The sequence below is a fragment of the Thermobia domestica genome, chromosome 15 (assembly GCF_964235325.1).
Source record: "Thermobia domestica chromosome 15, izTheDome1.hap1.1, whole genome shotgun sequence".
In the NCBI taxonomy this organism is placed as follows: domain Eukaryota; kingdom Metazoa; phylum Arthropoda; class Insecta; order Zygentoma; family Lepismatidae; genus Thermobia; species Thermobia domestica.
In genome coordinates, this window is record NC_137468.1 from 16,011,637 (window position 1) to 16,031,474 (window position 19,838).

The 19,838-nt window shown below is 36.2% G+C and overlaps 1 protein-coding gene across 1 annotated transcript in view; it reads left to right on the forward strand.

Annotated features, from left to right (window-relative positions):
• Positions 1-18,792, forward strand: part of LOC145672090 (protein CLP1 homolog) — a 56,280-nt gene extending 37,488 nt beyond the window's left edge. Inside the window, exons 5-9 of the mRNA XM_081741343.1 lie at positions 58-228; positions 3,195-3,385; positions 7,694-7,913; positions 15,183-15,276; positions 18,505-18,792. Coding sequence (XP_081597469.1) covers positions 58-228; positions 3,195-3,385; positions 7,694-7,913; positions 15,183-15,276; positions 18,505-18,616 — 788 coding nt within the window. The 3' untranslated portion in view covers positions 18,617-18,792. The remainder of the gene's footprint in view (positions 1-57; positions 229-3,194; positions 3,386-7,693; positions 7,914-15,182; positions 15,277-18,504) is intronic.
• The last annotated feature ends 1,046 nt before the right edge of the window (positions 18,793-19,838 follow it).

The window sequence follows — 19,838 nt, forward strand, 5'->3', positions numbered from 1 at the left end:
TATATATATATATTTTTTTAAGCTGTAAAAATGTACTTCTCATTAACTCCTTTGTAGGAGCGTTACTGGTAGAGCGTCCAGCGTCTGTGGAGGAAGGATTTTCTCAGCAAGCACCATTGGTCTACCATTACGGACATAAATCAGCTGGAGGGAATGTGGCGTTGTACAATATGCTTGTATCTCGTTTATCAGAAGTTATTCAGGAGAGAATGAAAGCTAATAAAAAAGGTACTACATTTCATATATATCTTTAATTAGTCAAGTGTCGTAATAGTTAGGCTCAAGATCTAATACTAAAATTCTAAGTAGGCGGAAATGTGATCTATTAGTTTAGGGTAGATTTGTGTGCCTAGTCGATGAACTTACAGCTTCTTGAATAGAAAACAACTTACATCGAATATTTATCACGTACAACTTTTAATCATTAAGTTAGGGAGATTACAAATCCAACAAGAATTTTAGGAATGATCAAAAAAATTTTTAAAAAAAGGATCAAAAGATTGCAATCTTGGCCAAGAATTAGTTTTTGGATCAAGGGCCACAAATTTTTGAATGCCCCTAAATCGAGTTTTCTTATTTTCTACGGAATAAGCACATCATACTGAGAGAGTTAAGTGATAGTTTAACTTTGACTGCACTATATGTATATCTTCACATATATGGCTTACAAGAAATATTTTGATTGAAATATATTTATTCTTTTGATCCAAAAATTAAGTAACAGGAAAATGACGTTACATAAAATACAAAATTTACTCAAAAACTGCTATTAACATTACTACTAATTATACAATAAATAAATAAAATAAAATAAAATAAAAAAAATGCACGACCGGACTGCGAATCGGACCCCTCGTCCGACTTAAAAAAAATCCTTCACTTTAGATTGAAAACATATTTAGAGACGGTTTTCCTTCTTACATTTTGTTGTAACTTTGATAATAACAGCGTTACCCTCTGTCAGGGAACTTTTAAGATACCTTGTATAAAATTGTGCACGACAAAACACAAACAAATAATAATAAAAATAGATTTCTTTCAGGCTTTTGTTGCTAGTTGTAATTTATACTATATCTGCATTGTAACTAAAAAGACTTAAATAAGTGAATAAACTTTTTTTTTTTTTTTTCAAGCATGATTTGCAAGAAAATTTTTAAAAAATCATATGGAGATAATTCAAATAAGCTTTTCGTATCGTAACCCTTAAGCCCTGTAGGAAAAAAAAAATAAAGTGTGAACGCTTGGAAATGATCAGCATTAGTACCCGTTTACCCCCCTCCCCTCCCGCCCAAAGTTAAATCAATCCGTTGACAATACAGTACTTGCGAAGTCAGACATCATTAAAAGTGTATGAGTTTTACGAACAATCAGTCAACTTCCCATATATTACTGATGAATTAAGATTTAGCTAAAACTTCCTTTTTCTGTATACGATCAGTGCAACTGTCCTCATATTCGTCATCATTTGTGTGCGAGCGGCCCCGGGTTCGATTCCCGGTGGAGGCTAGCCACCCTGATTCAGGTTTCCCTGGTTTTTCTCTTTCACACCAGGCAAATGCCAGGGTGGTACCTAACTTATAGGTCCCAGATCGCTTCCTTTCTTCCCTTTTCCTCGGATATTGTGCTCGCCAAGAGACACCATCCCTCAAAGGTAACGGGTTAAATGGCCGTTTGGGCCTGGAAATCTTTCTTCGACAGTTCTCGATCTTTTGCTTCCTCTTTTAACTTCCAAGATTTTCTTCTATTTTTCAAATCATCGATCAGTTGTGTATGAAACATTTACTCTATAAAATAGCAGAGTTTTTCTACTGGTGTTGTATTTTTCTCAACGGTGACGCACATATTCCGTGTACACATTGGATACCAGTGTAGTAATGTTTGTTCCTTGAAACTTGATGAAAACTAGAAGGATAAAACTGAGTCTTACATATCAGATTAAATTGGTAGCTTTTTCACATTCCGGGCTATATATATATATATATATATATATATATATATATATATATATAATTAGAACGAGTGACTTAACGGGTTCAAAGCATTGTGTTGTTTTTAATCAATAAGTAAAAAATACAGGTTCTAAAAATGACGTCCACGAACAGCAGTGTTATTATTTAGGTCAAAATAAAGCGAAAATGGATATTCCTTCCGGGACCTCCTTCAGCCGCTATGGGAAATCAAAAAATTTACAATGTGGCAACGTCGTAGATTAACTTCGAACTATTAGCATTGCTCTACGAATCCAAGTAATTACATCGATTGTTACGTTAATAAGTGTAGTGTTAGCGTTTATCTATTCTCTTTGGAAAGAATCGATGTAACTCTTTGATGGAGTGGTAGATTTACTCTATGGTTCTCAATCTGCGACGTTGCCACGTAGTGCAATTGATATTCCCAGACAAGAACAACGTATACAAAGATATATATACGCAGGGTGTTTCAAAACAACACCGACAACGTTTGGGAGGTGATTCCTGACACCAAGACAAGACAAAAAGTATAGACCAACCTGGGTGCACAAATGCTTCATTTCGGAGTTATAGGCTGCCGAAAACATTTAAAAAAAAAAAAAAAAAAAAAAAAAAAAAAAAGAACTTTAAAAGTCCATAGCTCCACTATGGGACTACCGTAATCGGGTCAAGACTTCACTGAGGAACTAGTATGTGCCCTATCCAAATATCCATGTTTCAGAATCCTGCGGTACTCACGCAACAATTCTTATAGAGGCAGTTTGGCTACCGGCATATAATTTGAAGACTCACCAACTACCTCTATAAAAATTCTTCCTTAGGATTCTGAAACATGGATATATGGATAGGGCACATACTAGTTCCTAAATAAAGTCTTGACTCGACTACGGTAGGTCCCATAGTATTGGAGCTATGGACCCTTAAAGTTCATTTTTTCATGTTTTCGGCAGCCTATAACTCCGAAATGAAGCATTTTTGCATCCAGGTTGGTCTATATTTTTCGTCTTATTTTGGTGTAAGGGATCACCTCCCAAACGTTGTCGGTGTTGTTTTGAAACACCATGTATATTTCGCTTTATCTTGACTTGTAGAATAGTGTTTTGTAGTTCGTGGGCACCATTTTTAGAACACCCGATATATATATATATATATATATATATATATATATATATATATATATATATATATATATATATATAATTTTATTTTATTTTATATTTTCAGCAAGCGTATCTGGTGTGGTTATAAACACATGTGGTTGGATTAAAGGAGAAGGATACAAACAGCTCAAGCACATAGCTTCAACTTTTGAAGTAGACGTAATCTTAGTCTTAGATCAAGAAAGACTGTATAATGAATTAGTTCGAGATATGCCCTCCTGCGTAAAAGTTGTATTTTTACCAAAGAGTGGAGGTGTGAGTAGAATTTCCTTCTCTTAGCATCTAGATTTCATATAGAAGCACAAGTCTATTGGTGGATAACAGATGTGGATAATTTACCTGATGTGCTTATATAAATCCTTAAATATAGGATGACTTTAATAAAAATACAGAGAGAGTAATAGTTAACGTAGATCAGACTGCAATTTAAATTTCTTTCTTTCTCCGTGGTTGGATGCCTAAAGGTATGGATTAGCTTTAAAAAATAATACTACAGGGTGTTTCAAAACATCACCGACAACGTGTGGGAGGTGATTCATGACACCAAGATAAGGCAAAATGTATAGACCAACCTGGGTGCACAAATGCGTCCTTTCGGAGTTACAGACTGCCGAATACATGAAAAAAAATAAATAAATAAATAAAATAAAATAAATAAATAAAGATCCATAGCTCCAAAACTATGGGACCTACTGCAGTCGAGTCAAGACTTCACTTTGGAACTAGTATCTGCCCTATCGAAATATCTATGTTTCAGAATCCTGTGGTACTTCAGCAACAATTTTTATAGAGCTAGTTGACGAGTACTTCAAATTATATGCTGGTCGTCGCCAAACTTCCTCTATAAAAATTGTTGCGAAAGTACCACAGGATTTTGAAACATGGATAATTGGATAGCCACATACTAATTCCTAAGTGAAGTCTTGATCCAATAACGGTAGGTCCCACAGTTTTGGAGTTATGGATCTTTAAAGTTTATTTTATTTTATTTATTATTATTATTATTATTATTATTATTATTATTATTATTATTATTATTATTATTATTATTATTATTATTATTATTTTCACGTTTTCGCCAACCTATAACTCCGAAAGGAAGCATTTGTGCACCCAGGTTGGCCTATACTTTTTTTCTTATCTTGGGGTCAGGAATCACCTCCCAAACGTTGTCGGTGTTGTTTTGAAACACCCTGTATAATTTTAAATTTTGTTTCACGTTTTGCCTTCTTGTTTCCATTGTTGCCAGATTTTTAAATTAAAAGACATGTTTGGTTGTTCCACCATTATGTTCTTTAGGCTGATGGTTCCCAAGTGATGTGTCGCGAAGTCTCATACCATTTGTCGCTAAAATTTTATTATTTAAAAATAATGAAGTATTTAATAATTAGTTATAATTAATTTTGATACAGACTGTCAGTCAGTGCATTAAGCGACAGCAACATTGCTCAGTACTACATAGAATCAGTCACTAAGGCTTATACTGTTATAATCTATATTATTATTATTAATAATAATAATAAACAAACAATATGTCGCAATGTCTTGGGAGTTCAGTAACGTATGTCGCTACTTAAAAAAGGTTGGGAACCACTGTATTAGGCTACAGCAGATGAATGATTAATGGTAGTGGATGATTATTGAAAAAAAGTACTAGAATAAAAACGTGGTGGGAGGACACCGCGAGAACCCAATTGTACACTCATGTCCAAAATTATTGTCGCATGTCTATAAATATGTTGTTGTAGGAATATAATTTGATAACGAATTCGCCCGGTATTTCTTATAATGTTAGCATGTGTATAATTCTCAAAGACATGTATGTGGCAAATTTCATGTCAAAAGAGCAGTAAATAAGAACAGTAAAACGAAAATAAAATTTTCTTGTCCATTTAGCAACATTTCATCTTACTCATTATAATTTTCGTATGTATAATTCTTTCCCTATGAAATATACCACAAATATACATTTCCCGATTATACACATAGTATCAGTATTAAAAATACCCTGCAAAATCATTATTAAATATTCTTACAAGAAGACAGTTATAGATATGCGACAATAATTTTGGACGTGAGTGTACCATAAACTGATATATACTGAGGTGAAACCAGTAACATCTCATATCAGAAGTGAGAGTTTCAGAGCGCTACCATGCCCCCATCTCGTCAAATTTTCAGACTACTGAACGTTATGGAAATTACTTCTAAAAAATAAAAATACCATCGCAACGTTTCCACACTCATTCCGTTCCCTCTTCCCACTTGTACATAAAGGGAGGAACACCTCAAGAAACTATTGACAGCGTATGAAACATTACGACTGTGCAATCCCAGTGCGAGCTCATGTGGTTCGGATCCCATATTTAGTTGTAGATCCATGTCTCATGTAGCCTCTGTGCTGATCGAAACGCTAAACCAACCAATTAGTTACGACAGTGTAATAATTTCTGTGAGCTCATTACTGTAGATTGGAAGTCAGTAGAAAATCTTATTGTGTAATACAATTTTTAGTTCGCATACTTACAACAAATTTAACAACAAAAATTGTAGTAGTGGTATTTAGCAAATATTATAAACTAAAACAGTAAAGGATTTCGATATATTATTGTTGAGCAAGAGTTTCCGAGTAACTAAGTGGTTAGCATGCTTGTCTTTTCTGCGCTTAGCTTCGCGTTTCATTCCTGGTAGAACCTGCTCCCATTGGTGTATAACATACAGGGTGTTACAAAAATCTGGCAGAGCTCCCTCTTGGCTAAGCGGTTAGCGTACGCGCCTTTGGCGTAAGAGACCCGGGTTCGATTCCTGGCGGGAGCTCATGTGGTTCGGATTCCACGTTAATCAGTAGGTCCACGTCTCATATAGCCTTGCTGCTGAACGGGACGCTAAACTAAAATCACTTCACTTCACTTCACTTCACAAAAATCTGGCACAATGTTTTGGAAACAGATTTCTCACATCAAAATAAGATAAAAAGTTCATATGGACCTGTGCTCAAAAGTGGATAGTTTCGAAGTTGTAGGGTGCCGAAAACGTGAAACAAGTGAACTTTAAAAGTTCATAGTTCCACTACTATAAGACCGATCGTAGTCGGGTCTAAACTTCACTGAGAAAGAAATATGTGAACTATCCTATATCCGTCTTTCAAAACCACCGGTACTTGCACCGAGCGAAGTAGCTCAAGTGGTAGAGCGTTGACTTCGCATTCGGGAGGTCGTGGGTTCGAATCCCGCTGCCGACCATCCTGACTGAGGTTTAACAGGGTTTCCCTTAGTCCTACCAGGCAAATGCCGGGATGGTACCTACTAAACAGGCCCTGGCCGATACCTTCCCAAATCCTTTCCATTGTTATTGTTGTTGGATATCCAGTGTAAAATGGCCTCTGAGCTGAATCTGGTGATTGTTAAATAAATAAATATATTATTTCTACAGAGGCTGTTTGGGAGTACTTGATCACTCTCCACCTACCTCTCTAAAAATTGGTATGCAAATAATGGAGCATTGTTAAACATGGATATTTGGATAATTTACATACCTGTTCCTCAGCGATGGCTTGACCTGACTACGATAGGTCCCACAGTAGTGGAGCTATGAACTTTTAAAGTTCATTTGTTTTACGTTTTTGGCACCCTATAACTCCGAAATATCCACTTTTGAGCACAGCTCCATATGAACATTTTTCTTATTTTGATGTGTGAAATCTGTTCTCAAAATATAGTGACACATTTTCGTAACGCCCTGTGTAATCTGGTTCGTAAAACTAAAGGGATAAACCAACAATTATTGAGCAGTATCTTAGCAATTATTTCAGTTAGCTTCTAGACTTTTTTTTTTCTTTCTTTCTTCTGAATACCATATCGCAAGCAAGCCCATACGTTTGTAAGTGATTTCAGTTCTGGAAGCGACTCTAGATAGCAGAATGTAGTATTTGTATTTAATTCGAATGCGATCTTTCGTGTGAGGTCCCTCGTGGCTACATGGTTAACGTACGCGTCTTTGGCGAGAGAGACCCGTGTTCAATTCCCGGCGGAAGCTCACGTGTTTGGATCTCACGCTTAGACATCCTCGTCTCATACAGCCTCGACGCTAAATTCTAATGCATCTAACAATCGATCTTTCGTGAGATAGTGAAGATCGGTTAACGCAAATTGGAGAAGAAAACAGCTTGATACCGTAAGGCAATATTATGATCAAATATAAACCTAACTTGTAAGAGATGGCATTTAAGAGAATACCGAGCCGTGGAATTTTTTCTTCTTCTGTCTTGTCATAATGTTAAATAATTTTTATCGTACGGAAATAATTATGATCGTGTGCAAACTATTTTTGTCTTTCTTTCGCTCCTTTCATCAGAAATCAGAATTCATCAGAATCTGAATTCTTATTGTTTACATTTTTCTAAGATTAAGTCTTTTTTTTTTCCCTAAGATTAAGGCTTGGGAGTACAACACTATTATTATTATTCTATTATTATTATTATTATTATTATTATTATTATTATTATTATTATTATTATTATTATTATTATTATTATTCATAGGTTACTATTATTATTATTCATAGGTTGTGGAGCGAAGTACTTCAACGCGAGCAGAAGCTCGTGATGCCAGAGTGAGAGAGTATTTTTATGGATTGAAGACTCCTTTGTACCCACATTCCTTTGACGTCCGTTTTAGCGACGTTCGCATATACAAAATTGGAGCCCCTTCGCTGCCAGATTCCTGTATGCCACTGGGAATGAAGGCAGAAGACAATATGACTAAACTTGTTACAGTCCAACCAGGTAAATACTAAGAACCAATATTTATCTTACAGTGGAACATCTATCTTTCCACAGAATATTACAGAATGCAAAATTTTATCCCAAGTTGAAGTCTGCATCATCTTGATGAGGACGACTTTAATAGGTATGTAGAAGTGTTTTTCATTGCATGTCAAATAAACAAGAATTACTTTGCTACTAGGTAGTCTAGTAATCCATCTTCCATGAGGTAACCTGTCATAACTGTGTTGTTGCTCTAAACATTCACAACTAGAAGAATATTTCTAGTTACAAAACAAAGCCAAAATCATGGTATTGTCATGTTTAATACAATATAAAAATTATTTATTTGAAATATATATAACACTTTTGCACCTGAGTGTACAATCAAAAGAAACGTTTGTTCAGATATGTACCAGGAACTGAGCGACGCAACTACGCTAGTTGTCGTCCGGGGGCAAGAACTCTCTTTATCCCCCCCCCCCCGACCAACCAAACCAAAACGCTCCCCAACTACACCTGACATTGGCGTCACACTGTGATTCTCCTATTCCATTTTTTCTTCGAGTGGTAAAAGCTTAATTTCAAAATTGCAGTACATAATTTATTTTTTAGTACAAGATAAACCACTAAACTAATTAGTATTTGATTGCCAAATAATCTGAGAGTAGCATGCTTGATATATTTTTATAGTCTTTTCATAATAACTTCAAATCACAATGTTTTTGGAATTTATATTGGGATATGCATATATGAAGAATGAACCAACAGTCTGTTGCTTTAGAATAGAGTATTTAATTATGACAAACACTCAAGCTGTTGTTTCGAGTATTATACTCGGACATTTTGTAAATCTCTTAAATTAATATGAGTTAAATGAAAGCACAAAAAGCTGGAACTAAAATTTAACCTTGCGGACTCTTTTGGCTGCAAAGGTTTCTACAATGTTCTCAACAGATAGCTTTCAAGCTAACCTATACTCTATGGATATGACCCTAAGGTTATTGGGTCATTATTGTCCTGTTGAGTTTCTGAGGTAACTTTTATGATCTTTAGTTTGCTAAAACTCTTTTCCTTGACTTATAGTAAAAATAAATATTTGCCCAGTTTTGCGCCCCCATCAATCCGGCGCCCGGGGCACAAGCCTCGTTTGCCCCCTCTTAGTTACGTCAGTGCAGTCTTTAAGAGTGAAAGTGGTTTTTAGAATCATATATAAAGTGAAAGAAAATTCTCTCAAGGTATTTATTCGTATCTACTCAATCTTCATCTTCGATTCGATCGATTGAAAAGACAGGACAGAAAATTGTTACATCAGTTACAATGAGAAATGAGAGACGACTCCAAATCTTTAAAATGTAAGTTTGAACTTTTACTTACATTAATTATTGTCTCTGGATGGGCCTCATTCATTAGGCTCAATATTGCGTACTTGTTTTGGAAAGTTCATTCTTTATTGCTTTGATAATTTCTTGAACATTCAGATATTAATAAGTTCACTTAGTCATTCAATAATGTTGTTGATGTCTTAGATTGAGAGTCCGCAATGCATTGTAATGAATTTATCATCATTTAAGATTTTGAGATTATAATAAATCATGTCAGTTGAATTCTATTCTTTTCAAGGAACATATCTAGCTTAGATACACTACTTACTGTTGTTTAAATAATAGAGCTTATAATGAGATAGGGATACTAACTATTTCTTACCAGGAAACAACCCTTTAAATGTATACTACTGAAATATAATTAAATAAAAATAATCCTCCCTCAAAATGTACAACCACCCTCTATTTCTATGACACATTTAGTCAGAAAAAAAAAATCCTTAGAAATTAGACAGTATGATATAGAATTTTGAGTACTTATCTTCGTTGGAGGAAAAATTAATTTCGCTATTCAGGGCATGCTTCATATTAAACGAAGAAAGTGAATTCCTGATCTGTCTACACCAGTGTCTACCCAGCCGATGTGTCGCGACACACTAGTGTGTCGCGAAATTTAAAAATCATGAAGCATTTAATAATAGCTCAAATCAATTTTTGAGACAGCCTATAGCAGTCAACGCCTTCAGTGGCACCAACTATGCTTAGTACTACATAAGAGTCACCACTTTGTAGAAACGTATAGCATTACACTATTATCTTCTTGTTCACCTCATCCATAGGTTGGTGGGCAACATGGAAATTTTAAAACTTTTCTCTCCCTTGGGAGAGCTGTTTTATACTTTGGTATGGTACACTATTATAATTTATATTATTAATAATTAAAAAGAAAAAAAAAAAGAAAAAGAAACAAATGTGTCGTGAGATCGATGGGGTTCAGTATAGTGTGTCCTTAAAGTAAAAAAAGTTCGGAACCACTATCTACACAATAGTGCATCATACATTATGCGGTAATTCTTCATGATTAAATGAACAGTTTCCAGAGCATTAGATTGGACAGCGAGGTCCAATTGTGTGGCTAGCTCGGTTTCATGACATTACATCTTCATATAATAGACTTCCGAGTATCGGACTCCAGACTATCCGGCCTAGTTTTCTGTTATCGTAAATAAATGAGGAAGGCAACGCGTTGCATTGGCAACATTGCCAAGGCATTGAAAGCAGGCATATGCTTCGATCCTCTTACGTGTTGTGTGCAAAATACAAGTTGTGACAGGAAAAGAACAGCGTTTTGCTCCTTGTTCATTGTTTCGTCAGTGTGTAACGAACCAAAATACAATGCGCTTGCTGCTGTTCCTGATTATAACTGTACAGTACGTACAGTAATATATTCGTAAATTGTTCTTGAGGTATGTTTTTTTTTTTTATTATTATTATTATTATTATTATTAAAGTGTACTACAGTGAAGATTTGAAAATGAGTGATAAACGATAAAAAGTTGTAGTGACTATGGAGGAGAAATTATGCAAAGAAATGAGTTAATAGAACTCCGGTCTATCCGGCTTTTTCGTTATCGGGCCTAGACTTCCTCCATATTAGGCCCAGCCTTCCTCCATATTAGGCCCGATACTCGGTAGTCTATTGTACTAGTTTTTGTGGAGTTGTTAAGAGGTGAAAAACTTAATAGCATTCATCAGCATAAATATAAAATAAATGAAGGTTGTACAGACATTGAGTTACATATTATGTGTATGTTCAGCATGAAGTACATTCCTTTGCTTCCAAAATGATTCTCCGTATGACATAGAGACATGCTGTCTACTATCACTTTATGGATTCTAGCAAAACTAACCTAAACAGTTTTGGTTTATCAATGGCTATAACTCATTTAGGGCCAGTCCTACAATATCCTGATATTCTTTCTGATTACTATCAGTCAGAATTAGATATCAGGAAGTTGTCAGTTACTTTAACCCGTGGTTCGTTCTACAATATACTGTACCTGATATATACTCTGTCAGATAGTTAACCCGAAGCAAGGTTTTAACGGACCATTTGATTGGTTGGTTTTCTGTTGATCATACTGAAAACAATTGAAACGTCAAATTTATAACTAAAATTTATAACGTTAATTTCGTTATATATTGCACTCCATTTTATAATACTACACGTAATAACACAATCTGAGCTTTTAATTAATTAATTTATTTGATATTCCACCTCTAAAAATATGTAAATTAGATTAATAATTTAGATATGTTTTTATATATCATTCAATTTCAATAATTGAACTCTAAATTTTATATAGAATATATTTCTTCATCTTCTAACTACACAAATTACATGGCGCTTATGCGCGAGCACTTGTAGCCAACGGGTACTATTTATCGTTAGAAATTGGCATATATTCGAGCTAAAATGGTCTTCGAGGCCTCGCTATATATTGAACAATCTCCTCATCGTCCTCGGACACCATCAACAATTCTTCGATTTCGTCCATGATTCACTACACGACAACTAACAAGTAGGTGATAGCTGTTAACAGGCAATTGAACTTCCTGTCAAAGTACCAACCAGCTGATAGGGTTTATCAGCCACCTGATTGTTATCAGGACATTGTAGAACACTTATCGGAAAAATGTCAGGAGGATATTTATATCAGACAGATATCAGAAGATGGTAGGATTGGTCCTTAGTATGTATTAAAAGAAGTATTATTAAAGCAAAACTGACCAAAGCACTAAATATACTAATACACTTCTTACTCTTAACCACTCTAGGTTTTTCAAAACTAGGCTGATGAAGGAGATTTTACAGAAGTTTTTATTAACATATATTCAGTGATTTGGTCGTTTTGTTTCATTGATACATGTTAAATATTTCCAAAACTATAAAGAAGAATGAACTGTTAAACCAACTACTAATAATTTTAATCTTTTTTTTTTACAAAATTACAGTCTGAACGTGAGTGGTATGTATATTGTGACTTAGTAATGTGTAAAGTGTATAATATTAAGGTAATAAAGAGAGTTGAGTTGATTTTGAGTTTAACGTCCCTTTCAGCAGCAAGGCTATGAGACGGAACCTACTGATTAACGTGGAATACGAACCACATGAGCTTCCGCTGGGAATCGAACCCGGGTCCTCCACGCCAAAGACGTGTACGCTAACCGCTTAGTCACGCAGGAGCTCTAAGATAATAAAGAGAATAAGATAAATTGTTGTTAGTAGTAAAGCCAAAGAAAAACACAGGTAAGCTTCAAATAGGCCCAAAAGAAAGAAAAGAAATCTCAGTGCCTAGTACAAAAAATGCAGCAGGTTCATTTTGAAAGATCCCACAAGTTTTGTTACATCCACTAAACATCAAATTAGGAATAGTTTTAGCAGTTTAGCACGGCTTTGGAGAAAAATAATTCTTACCAATCACTTGTTAGGGATACTAATTCAAGAATAAGAAGAGATACAAATACGAGATAATAGGGTCGATGCGGTTTCTACATGATGTTGAATACTACTGATATTTACTAGAGCCACGATGGCTCAGTGCTATAGCGTTCACTTTTGGTGCATAGGGTCTTAGTTCGATCCCAGCTCGCGCCAAGTGAGATTTGTGGTGGACAAACATTGTTTGCATGGGATTTTCCCGGGGTTCTCCCGTTTCCTCCTACTTTCTTCATTCCACCATTTCATTCATTTCTCATCACCGTCCCCTTTAGCTTAGCCGGTATAATCGTGGGACGTAAGACTTAAAAGATTTCATTTCATTTTTACGGATATTTACTAAAAAGAAAAAAAACTCGCGTCAGGACTAAAGTCAAATTATTTTACCTTTGCAACGAAGAGAAACAACTTGTCTTTAAACATATAACTCCTTTTAAGTTTTTTTTTTTTTTTTTTTTTTTTTTTTTTATAAGTCTTAAAATGGTATTGAAATTTGGTGCGTTCTTTTATTTTTCAGTGTTTTAAGCATTTGATAATGTGGTTCGTTTATTAGATATCACTAAAATCATTAATTAAATAAATAAGGGAAGTGGTACGCAAATTTCAATTCTGCACATCATGTTTGATTTGAACACTTGTTTTTTCTTATGCCATATATATCCGTTCTCCCTCTGTATTCCTCGTTTCATTAGTGTTATCTGTATTTGTCTTAACCTTGTAATAATATTACTTGACCATGGATTCCAATATTGCACCTAAGTGGACGCGTCACGGTACGTAAAACGATAATCATGCCTGTTGTTCTGTATGGTTGTGAAACATGGTCGCTTACTCTGAGGGAAGAACGTAGATTGAAAGATCCTGAGATGAATACCCGGACCCAAGAGGAACGGAAATGGGGAATGGCGGAAACTTCATAACGAGTATATGCATAATTTACACCGTTTACCAAATATTGTTAGGGTCATCAAGTCTAGGAAGCTCAGGTGGGCAGGTCATGTAGCCAGAATGGAAGGAAGTAGGAACGCTTTCAAAGATTTTACTGAAAATCCAATCCTAAAATGTTCATCAAGTAGACCTAGGCACAGATGGAAGGATAATATTAAGATGGATCTCGCAGAAATAGGAATACAAAGTAGAAACTGGATTCAGTTGGCTAAGGACAGAAGTCAATGGAGAGCTTTTGTGAACGCGGCATTGAACCTTCGGGTTCTATAGGCCGTAGAGTTAGTTAGTGGACGCGTCACGGCTACTTTTTCCCTCCCGATCTATGGTGACGATTTCGTGATGCAGCTACCTCAGGAAATTCCACAATCCCACTAGCGATCCTTTTCTATTTGATGGCCGTCCATTTCTAGCTATCGCACACAATCAGTTTCCATTGGAAGAGGCTGGCACACAGTTTAGATATGTCCAGTCGCAACTACTTCTCTTCTTAAACTTGCTACACCGTCAATGCTGCAGGGTTTCTACTGGGCCAAGGCAACGCCACCTGGATAGAGGCATTGCCAGGGCCGGTTTGAGGAGCCCGAAGGCGAAATAATCTATCAGTGAGTCACCCAGAGATTTCAGTAGAATGTAAGTGAAGGGAATAGCATAATTTTTTTTTCTTTCTTTCCTTCCTTTATTAAAGGAAGATGACTGTCGAACTGTCGAATGAGCAGTAGGTTGGATGCCCCGTCTTGACCCAGCCTTCCTTCACATTCAGACAAGGAATGTTATGGCAATAAATTGGTGGTAGTATGTTAGTCTGATTATAATTAGAATTCGCCTTGGCTTTTTTTGTCCACATGGTGTATGTTTAATTTCATTGTAACGGAAACCATCAATGATCATGAATGCCTTACCAACTCTTTCCCTATATTCAAGGCGTCACTTCAGAGATCTTTAACACGTAATGTAGAAAATTGCATGCTTCTTGTTACAAATATATATAATATTTTTTAAGTACAGATATGCCTCGTCTAGTGTGACTACATATTTCCGCCTGTCGTCCGCTGGATATGTCCTTAGAATTGTCGATAATGAATGTAAGTTCTTTAATGTGTTTTCGCAAGAGTTTCTGCACTTGACGCTTCTCTAATCTGGTGTGAATTGCCTTGGTCAATATTCTAACAGGGTTTGAAATACATCTCCGTTCACGTACGCTCTTCACTTTACGTATAGTCGCCGGTGTACGGCTTGTAGTAGGACGGAGGATTGGTCTCACAAAAATCGCCCCGCTCCACACATTTTCTGTCCGTTTTAACAAAGTGTTATACCATTCTTAGTCTCAGTAAATCCACACGCTCCCTGATCAACTTGATTATGAGAGTGTAATTGTAATTGGGATTGGGATCGGGAAGCGCCGTTATGTACCCTTCCGAGTAGAGGTTGATCTTCGTTGGCATTTCTCATTGTTTTGTCACTACATTTGTCGTGAATAAATGAGTTCCAATGTATATTAATTATTATTTCTTGTTATAGGTATGAATCTGCTTCATCATCTGTTGGCTGTAAGTTTTGCAGCTTCTTTAGACGAAGATGTTATTCAGACAAATGTAGCTGGATTTATTTGTGTGTAAGTGTACACTTTATATTATATGAAAAGCCTGATTGCAACATAATGTACAATACCTTAGGTTAATGTACACCATTTGTTTTAATATCTGAGAATGAGTCAATGTATAAGTTGTAAAATGAAATATCTTCGAAGTGGTGCAGTGTGAAATTGATGTATGAATATCACTCGTCGCTCTGATCCGTTCCGCAAGTGTGGTGGCAGCACCTTCGTTTATCGTCGACAGGGCTAGTGTTCAGTGTCTGGTGCTACGGACAGTCATTCGAGTGTCAAGTGAATAAAATGACACGTGTGTTAAAACAGCGGGCCGTAATTTGATCTCTGTGGGCCCAGAGCAACTCGGCTGAGGAATTTCGCAAGGAAATGGGTACCTGTTCAGGGTAACAAATGTTTCTCCAGGAAAAAGCCGTGTACAGCTGGGTGGAATATTTCAAGCGTGGTCGAACCGGCGTCAGTGATAGCGATCATCGCGATGGTTAGACAGAAGTTGACGGTGACTCTATCCTGAGGAAAGTTGAAGGCATGATCTAGGTCAATCATCCCGTCTGACTATCGACGAAGTGGCTTTAAAGTTGAATTGTTTAGATGGAACAGCGTACAGCAATCTGCATAGCAAACTGAATTTTCACGAAGTGTATGCACGATGGGTTTCCTGTAAGCTCACTGATCAATACAAAGAAACTTGAATAACCTTGTGATTACAGCATCTATGACGTACGCAAGAAAGGGAAGTGAGTTTCTGAAGTGCATCGTCACTGGTGACCCAGTTATCTATCATTCACCAGTTCGAACCGGAAACGCACCAGTACGGAATGGAAACGTCCCTCATAACCCAAAACGAAGAAGTTTAAGGTCACCCAATCAGCACAGAAGGTAATCAGGGTGTCTACTCAAATTCGAAAATGAAATTTCGTGATCTTTTCTTTCCCAAACCATAAAGTTTAGAAACATTCTGAAGAGCGAATTTGGGTGGGAATTGAGCCAAATTTTCATGCATGTGATAGAAACGTGCTTTGCTTGCGATTTGGTAGGGTCTAAAGCCGGAAATAGACATTTTTGGTGGTGAATTTTGACGTTTATAGGATAAAACTTTCCAGTCTACAATTTCTCCAGATTAAAAAAAAAAAAAAAAAAAAGTGACCTAAAAGCTAAATTTTGTGACTTTTCCATGACTTTCGTGACCGATAGACACCCTGGTAATGTTACCATTTTTTATGACAGTCAAGGCGTCCCGGAAGACCCAGCAAGAGAAGCGCGTTGCCACTACTAACATGTCAAGACTTTTTCAGTGCATCTATAATGGCAGTTTCCTTAATAGTGTGAAACAGAATGATAGTGATTTGTAACACTAGCACTAAAGTAGGGGCTGCATTTTCCCTCCGCACAGGGGAAGAACCTTCACTGACAATCTCGTGATGGCTCTCCCATAGCCACTGTAACTACATATTGCCGAACTCTAACGAAGTTACAGTCAGCCATGAGAGTTGCAGGCCTTGTCCACGCAATACCAAAATCACAGTGGCTCACATGGGGTCTTAGATTGGGAACAACTGCAACCGCCTTACAACCAAGATTTGGCACCATCGAACTTCCATCATTTCGAATCACTGAACATTCAAATGGTCACCGGTTCCAGGATATTGCGAAGATCCATAAGATTGTTACCAACTGGCAACTACACCAACTACAACATTATTCGCTGCTGGCTTTGATAAATTTGTGAAACGCTGGAACAAGTGCCAAAATGTGCATGGGAATTACGTGAAGAAATAAAAGCAGTTTCACCAGGTAACTCTTTACTTTTATTTTCTTTCTATATCATTTTCGACTATATATTGACTTATCCTCGTATTATTTTGTATATTTCGTTTAGCGCTCGTATTCTTTAGTGTAACCAAATCGGCAAGATATGAAACAGAATTTATTTGGGGGAATCAACAAATTAAATACAGGATCTACTTGTGTAACAGAATCATTTAAGGAAAAAGGGCATTATGAACGAGGAAATACATACAGAGTGTTAATGAACTATACCGACGAACCATAAGAGGGGATTCCTCATACCTTATGTGGAGGGAAATGCATAGTTTCGGAGCTAGGGCTGTTCAAAAGCGTGAAAAAGTAAACATTATTCAAAATATAAGAAACTGTTGACCTAGCGGTTGCTAACAGTTCTGATCTCTTGTCGATGCAATCCGCATTCAGTGCTGTCAGTGCATACTTTCCCCCTTACTTTGGACCCATTTTTAGGTCCAAGCATATCTGGTAATTCTATTGGGAGCATGGGGAATGCCCCATACCATATGGGAAATTCATTGGACATTTCTGAAATGCATTTTTGTATAGCGTATGTGTGACTTCTTTTACGCTGATAAGGATCGTCACTCCGCTGTTCCTCGTGCTCGAAATAACGCGTGTTGCAATGTATTTTTCCAATGCTTTTGGACGGCCCTAGCTCTGAAACTATGCACTTTTCTGCATAAATCCGTATAAACTTTTTTCATCTTATTTTGATATGAAGGATCACCTTTTACAGTTTGTCGGTATAGTTTATTAACACCCTGTATATGAATTGATATCATAACCAAATTTGACATTCCTGCAATTTCTAGTCAGTTCTAGTCTTTGGTGCGACAGATGCGTGTTCGATTTTGCAGTATAAATTCATATGATTCAAATTTCATATTATTTACTTTGTAGATTCGTCTCATACAGCTTTAATATTGAAAAGGATCTTCTACTTTGAAAGGTTCAAACACTCCCTCTGTAGAAGGTTGACTATCAAAAGTATATACGTACAACAAAACTATATTCAGATAAATATTTCAACATGCTTGGTACTTTATACAGTAAAACCTGTCTTTAGCGAAATCGAACGGGACTTGCAAAAATTTCCGTTAAAAATAGGTTTCCGATTAACGAAGGTAGACTTATGCAGCAAAAGCAAAAAATAATAAAAAAATAAATAATGTATATAATGGACATACCGAGATGGAATAAGATCTGTACTACCTTAGTCAATTTATAGTATTTATTTCTACTACGCATTAATACATGCAAAACTTACAATGAATAGAAAAAGTACTGTACATACGTTAACTTAATTTTCCCAATAGTCAAGGAGCGTTTTCAGTACACATCACTCCTTGTGTATCCCAAAATGTTTCTTTGTGTGTCCCAAAATGTTAAATCTGTTTATAGTAACATTTTTTGTTTCTGCGATTTCAGGACGAATGTTGATGTGGAACGACAAACTATGACTGTTCTCTCCCCACAGCCTCGGCCATTACCGAAAACTTTATTATTATTATCGGATGTGCAGTTTATGGACAGTCACTAATGAAAATCAACGTATTTGAATCATGATGTACAAATTAAGTGAAAAGATGTATATTTTATATATAATATTTATATATTTTTTGATTTGGTGATAGATATGGCTTCGGAGAATTAAGAGCATATTAAAATGATTATATTGAAATAGAAAATTTTAAATAAAATTTAATGAGAATGCAAGTGTTTTATATGTTGTATATTGACCCAAAAAGTAGTTATTTTTATCTCAGGAAGTTTCGGATACAGCTTTGAGGCATTTTATACCGGAAATATTAACAGAAGAGTGTAAGAAAGGAAGTTCGGAAGGAATTTACTCAAGATATATACAGAGTGATTCAAAAAACGGGAAATTTGAAAATTAAATAACTTCATGAAAACATTTTTTAAAAATATATTTCATTTAATAGTAAAAATGATGCCTTTTTGGAATGCACAAAAAGAAATCACAAGCAGGCAAATCAGGGAATCTGAGAGTCCATTGAATGTAACCATTTTTCGAAATTACACGTTCTCCAAACAATTAGTGTACAGCAGCCATTGATATTCGTGTTGTGTGGGACGTTGATCCATCTTGTTGAAACCAGGCTGTGTCAATAATGTGTGGAAATTTCTGTACCTGTTGCGCAACAAAGGTTTTAAGCATGGCGACTTTGCGATTCGATGTGACTGTAATGGCATGGTCATTCTCGTTCTCAAAACATTAAGGATCCATCACACCGTATGATAGCAGCACACCACACAGTAACTTTGTTCCTGTGCAATGGACGTAGGTGTAGCTCCATAGTATTGTCTTGTGCGCGTGGAGTTCTAAATTAAATTACGGCGGAGTTCTCTACGTGCCCCCTTCACACTGTTGTTGTTCTTATAAAACGCTTTGATCGCGAAAGCACGTTCCGCACCACTCCAAGCATTCATGATAACTAAATAACAGGTTGTCGTTGACAGGCTGGCGTACGTTACTCAGTGTTACCGACCTCCCACTGTTGCCAACACAACTTTTAAAATTTCCCGTTTCTTTGAATCACCCTGTATATTGTTTTAAACGTATAATCCCAGCACCACAAATCACTCATCTGGTAATGTTCCTTATCGTCTTACTTACAACGCTATCTCACCTGGAGGAAAAGAAGGGGAAAATCAAGATTGCCAGCTACAATATTCAAATCTAGGATCTTCCAACTGTGAAAGAACAATACTAATCGTTGATCTATGCTCGATCGGTCTGT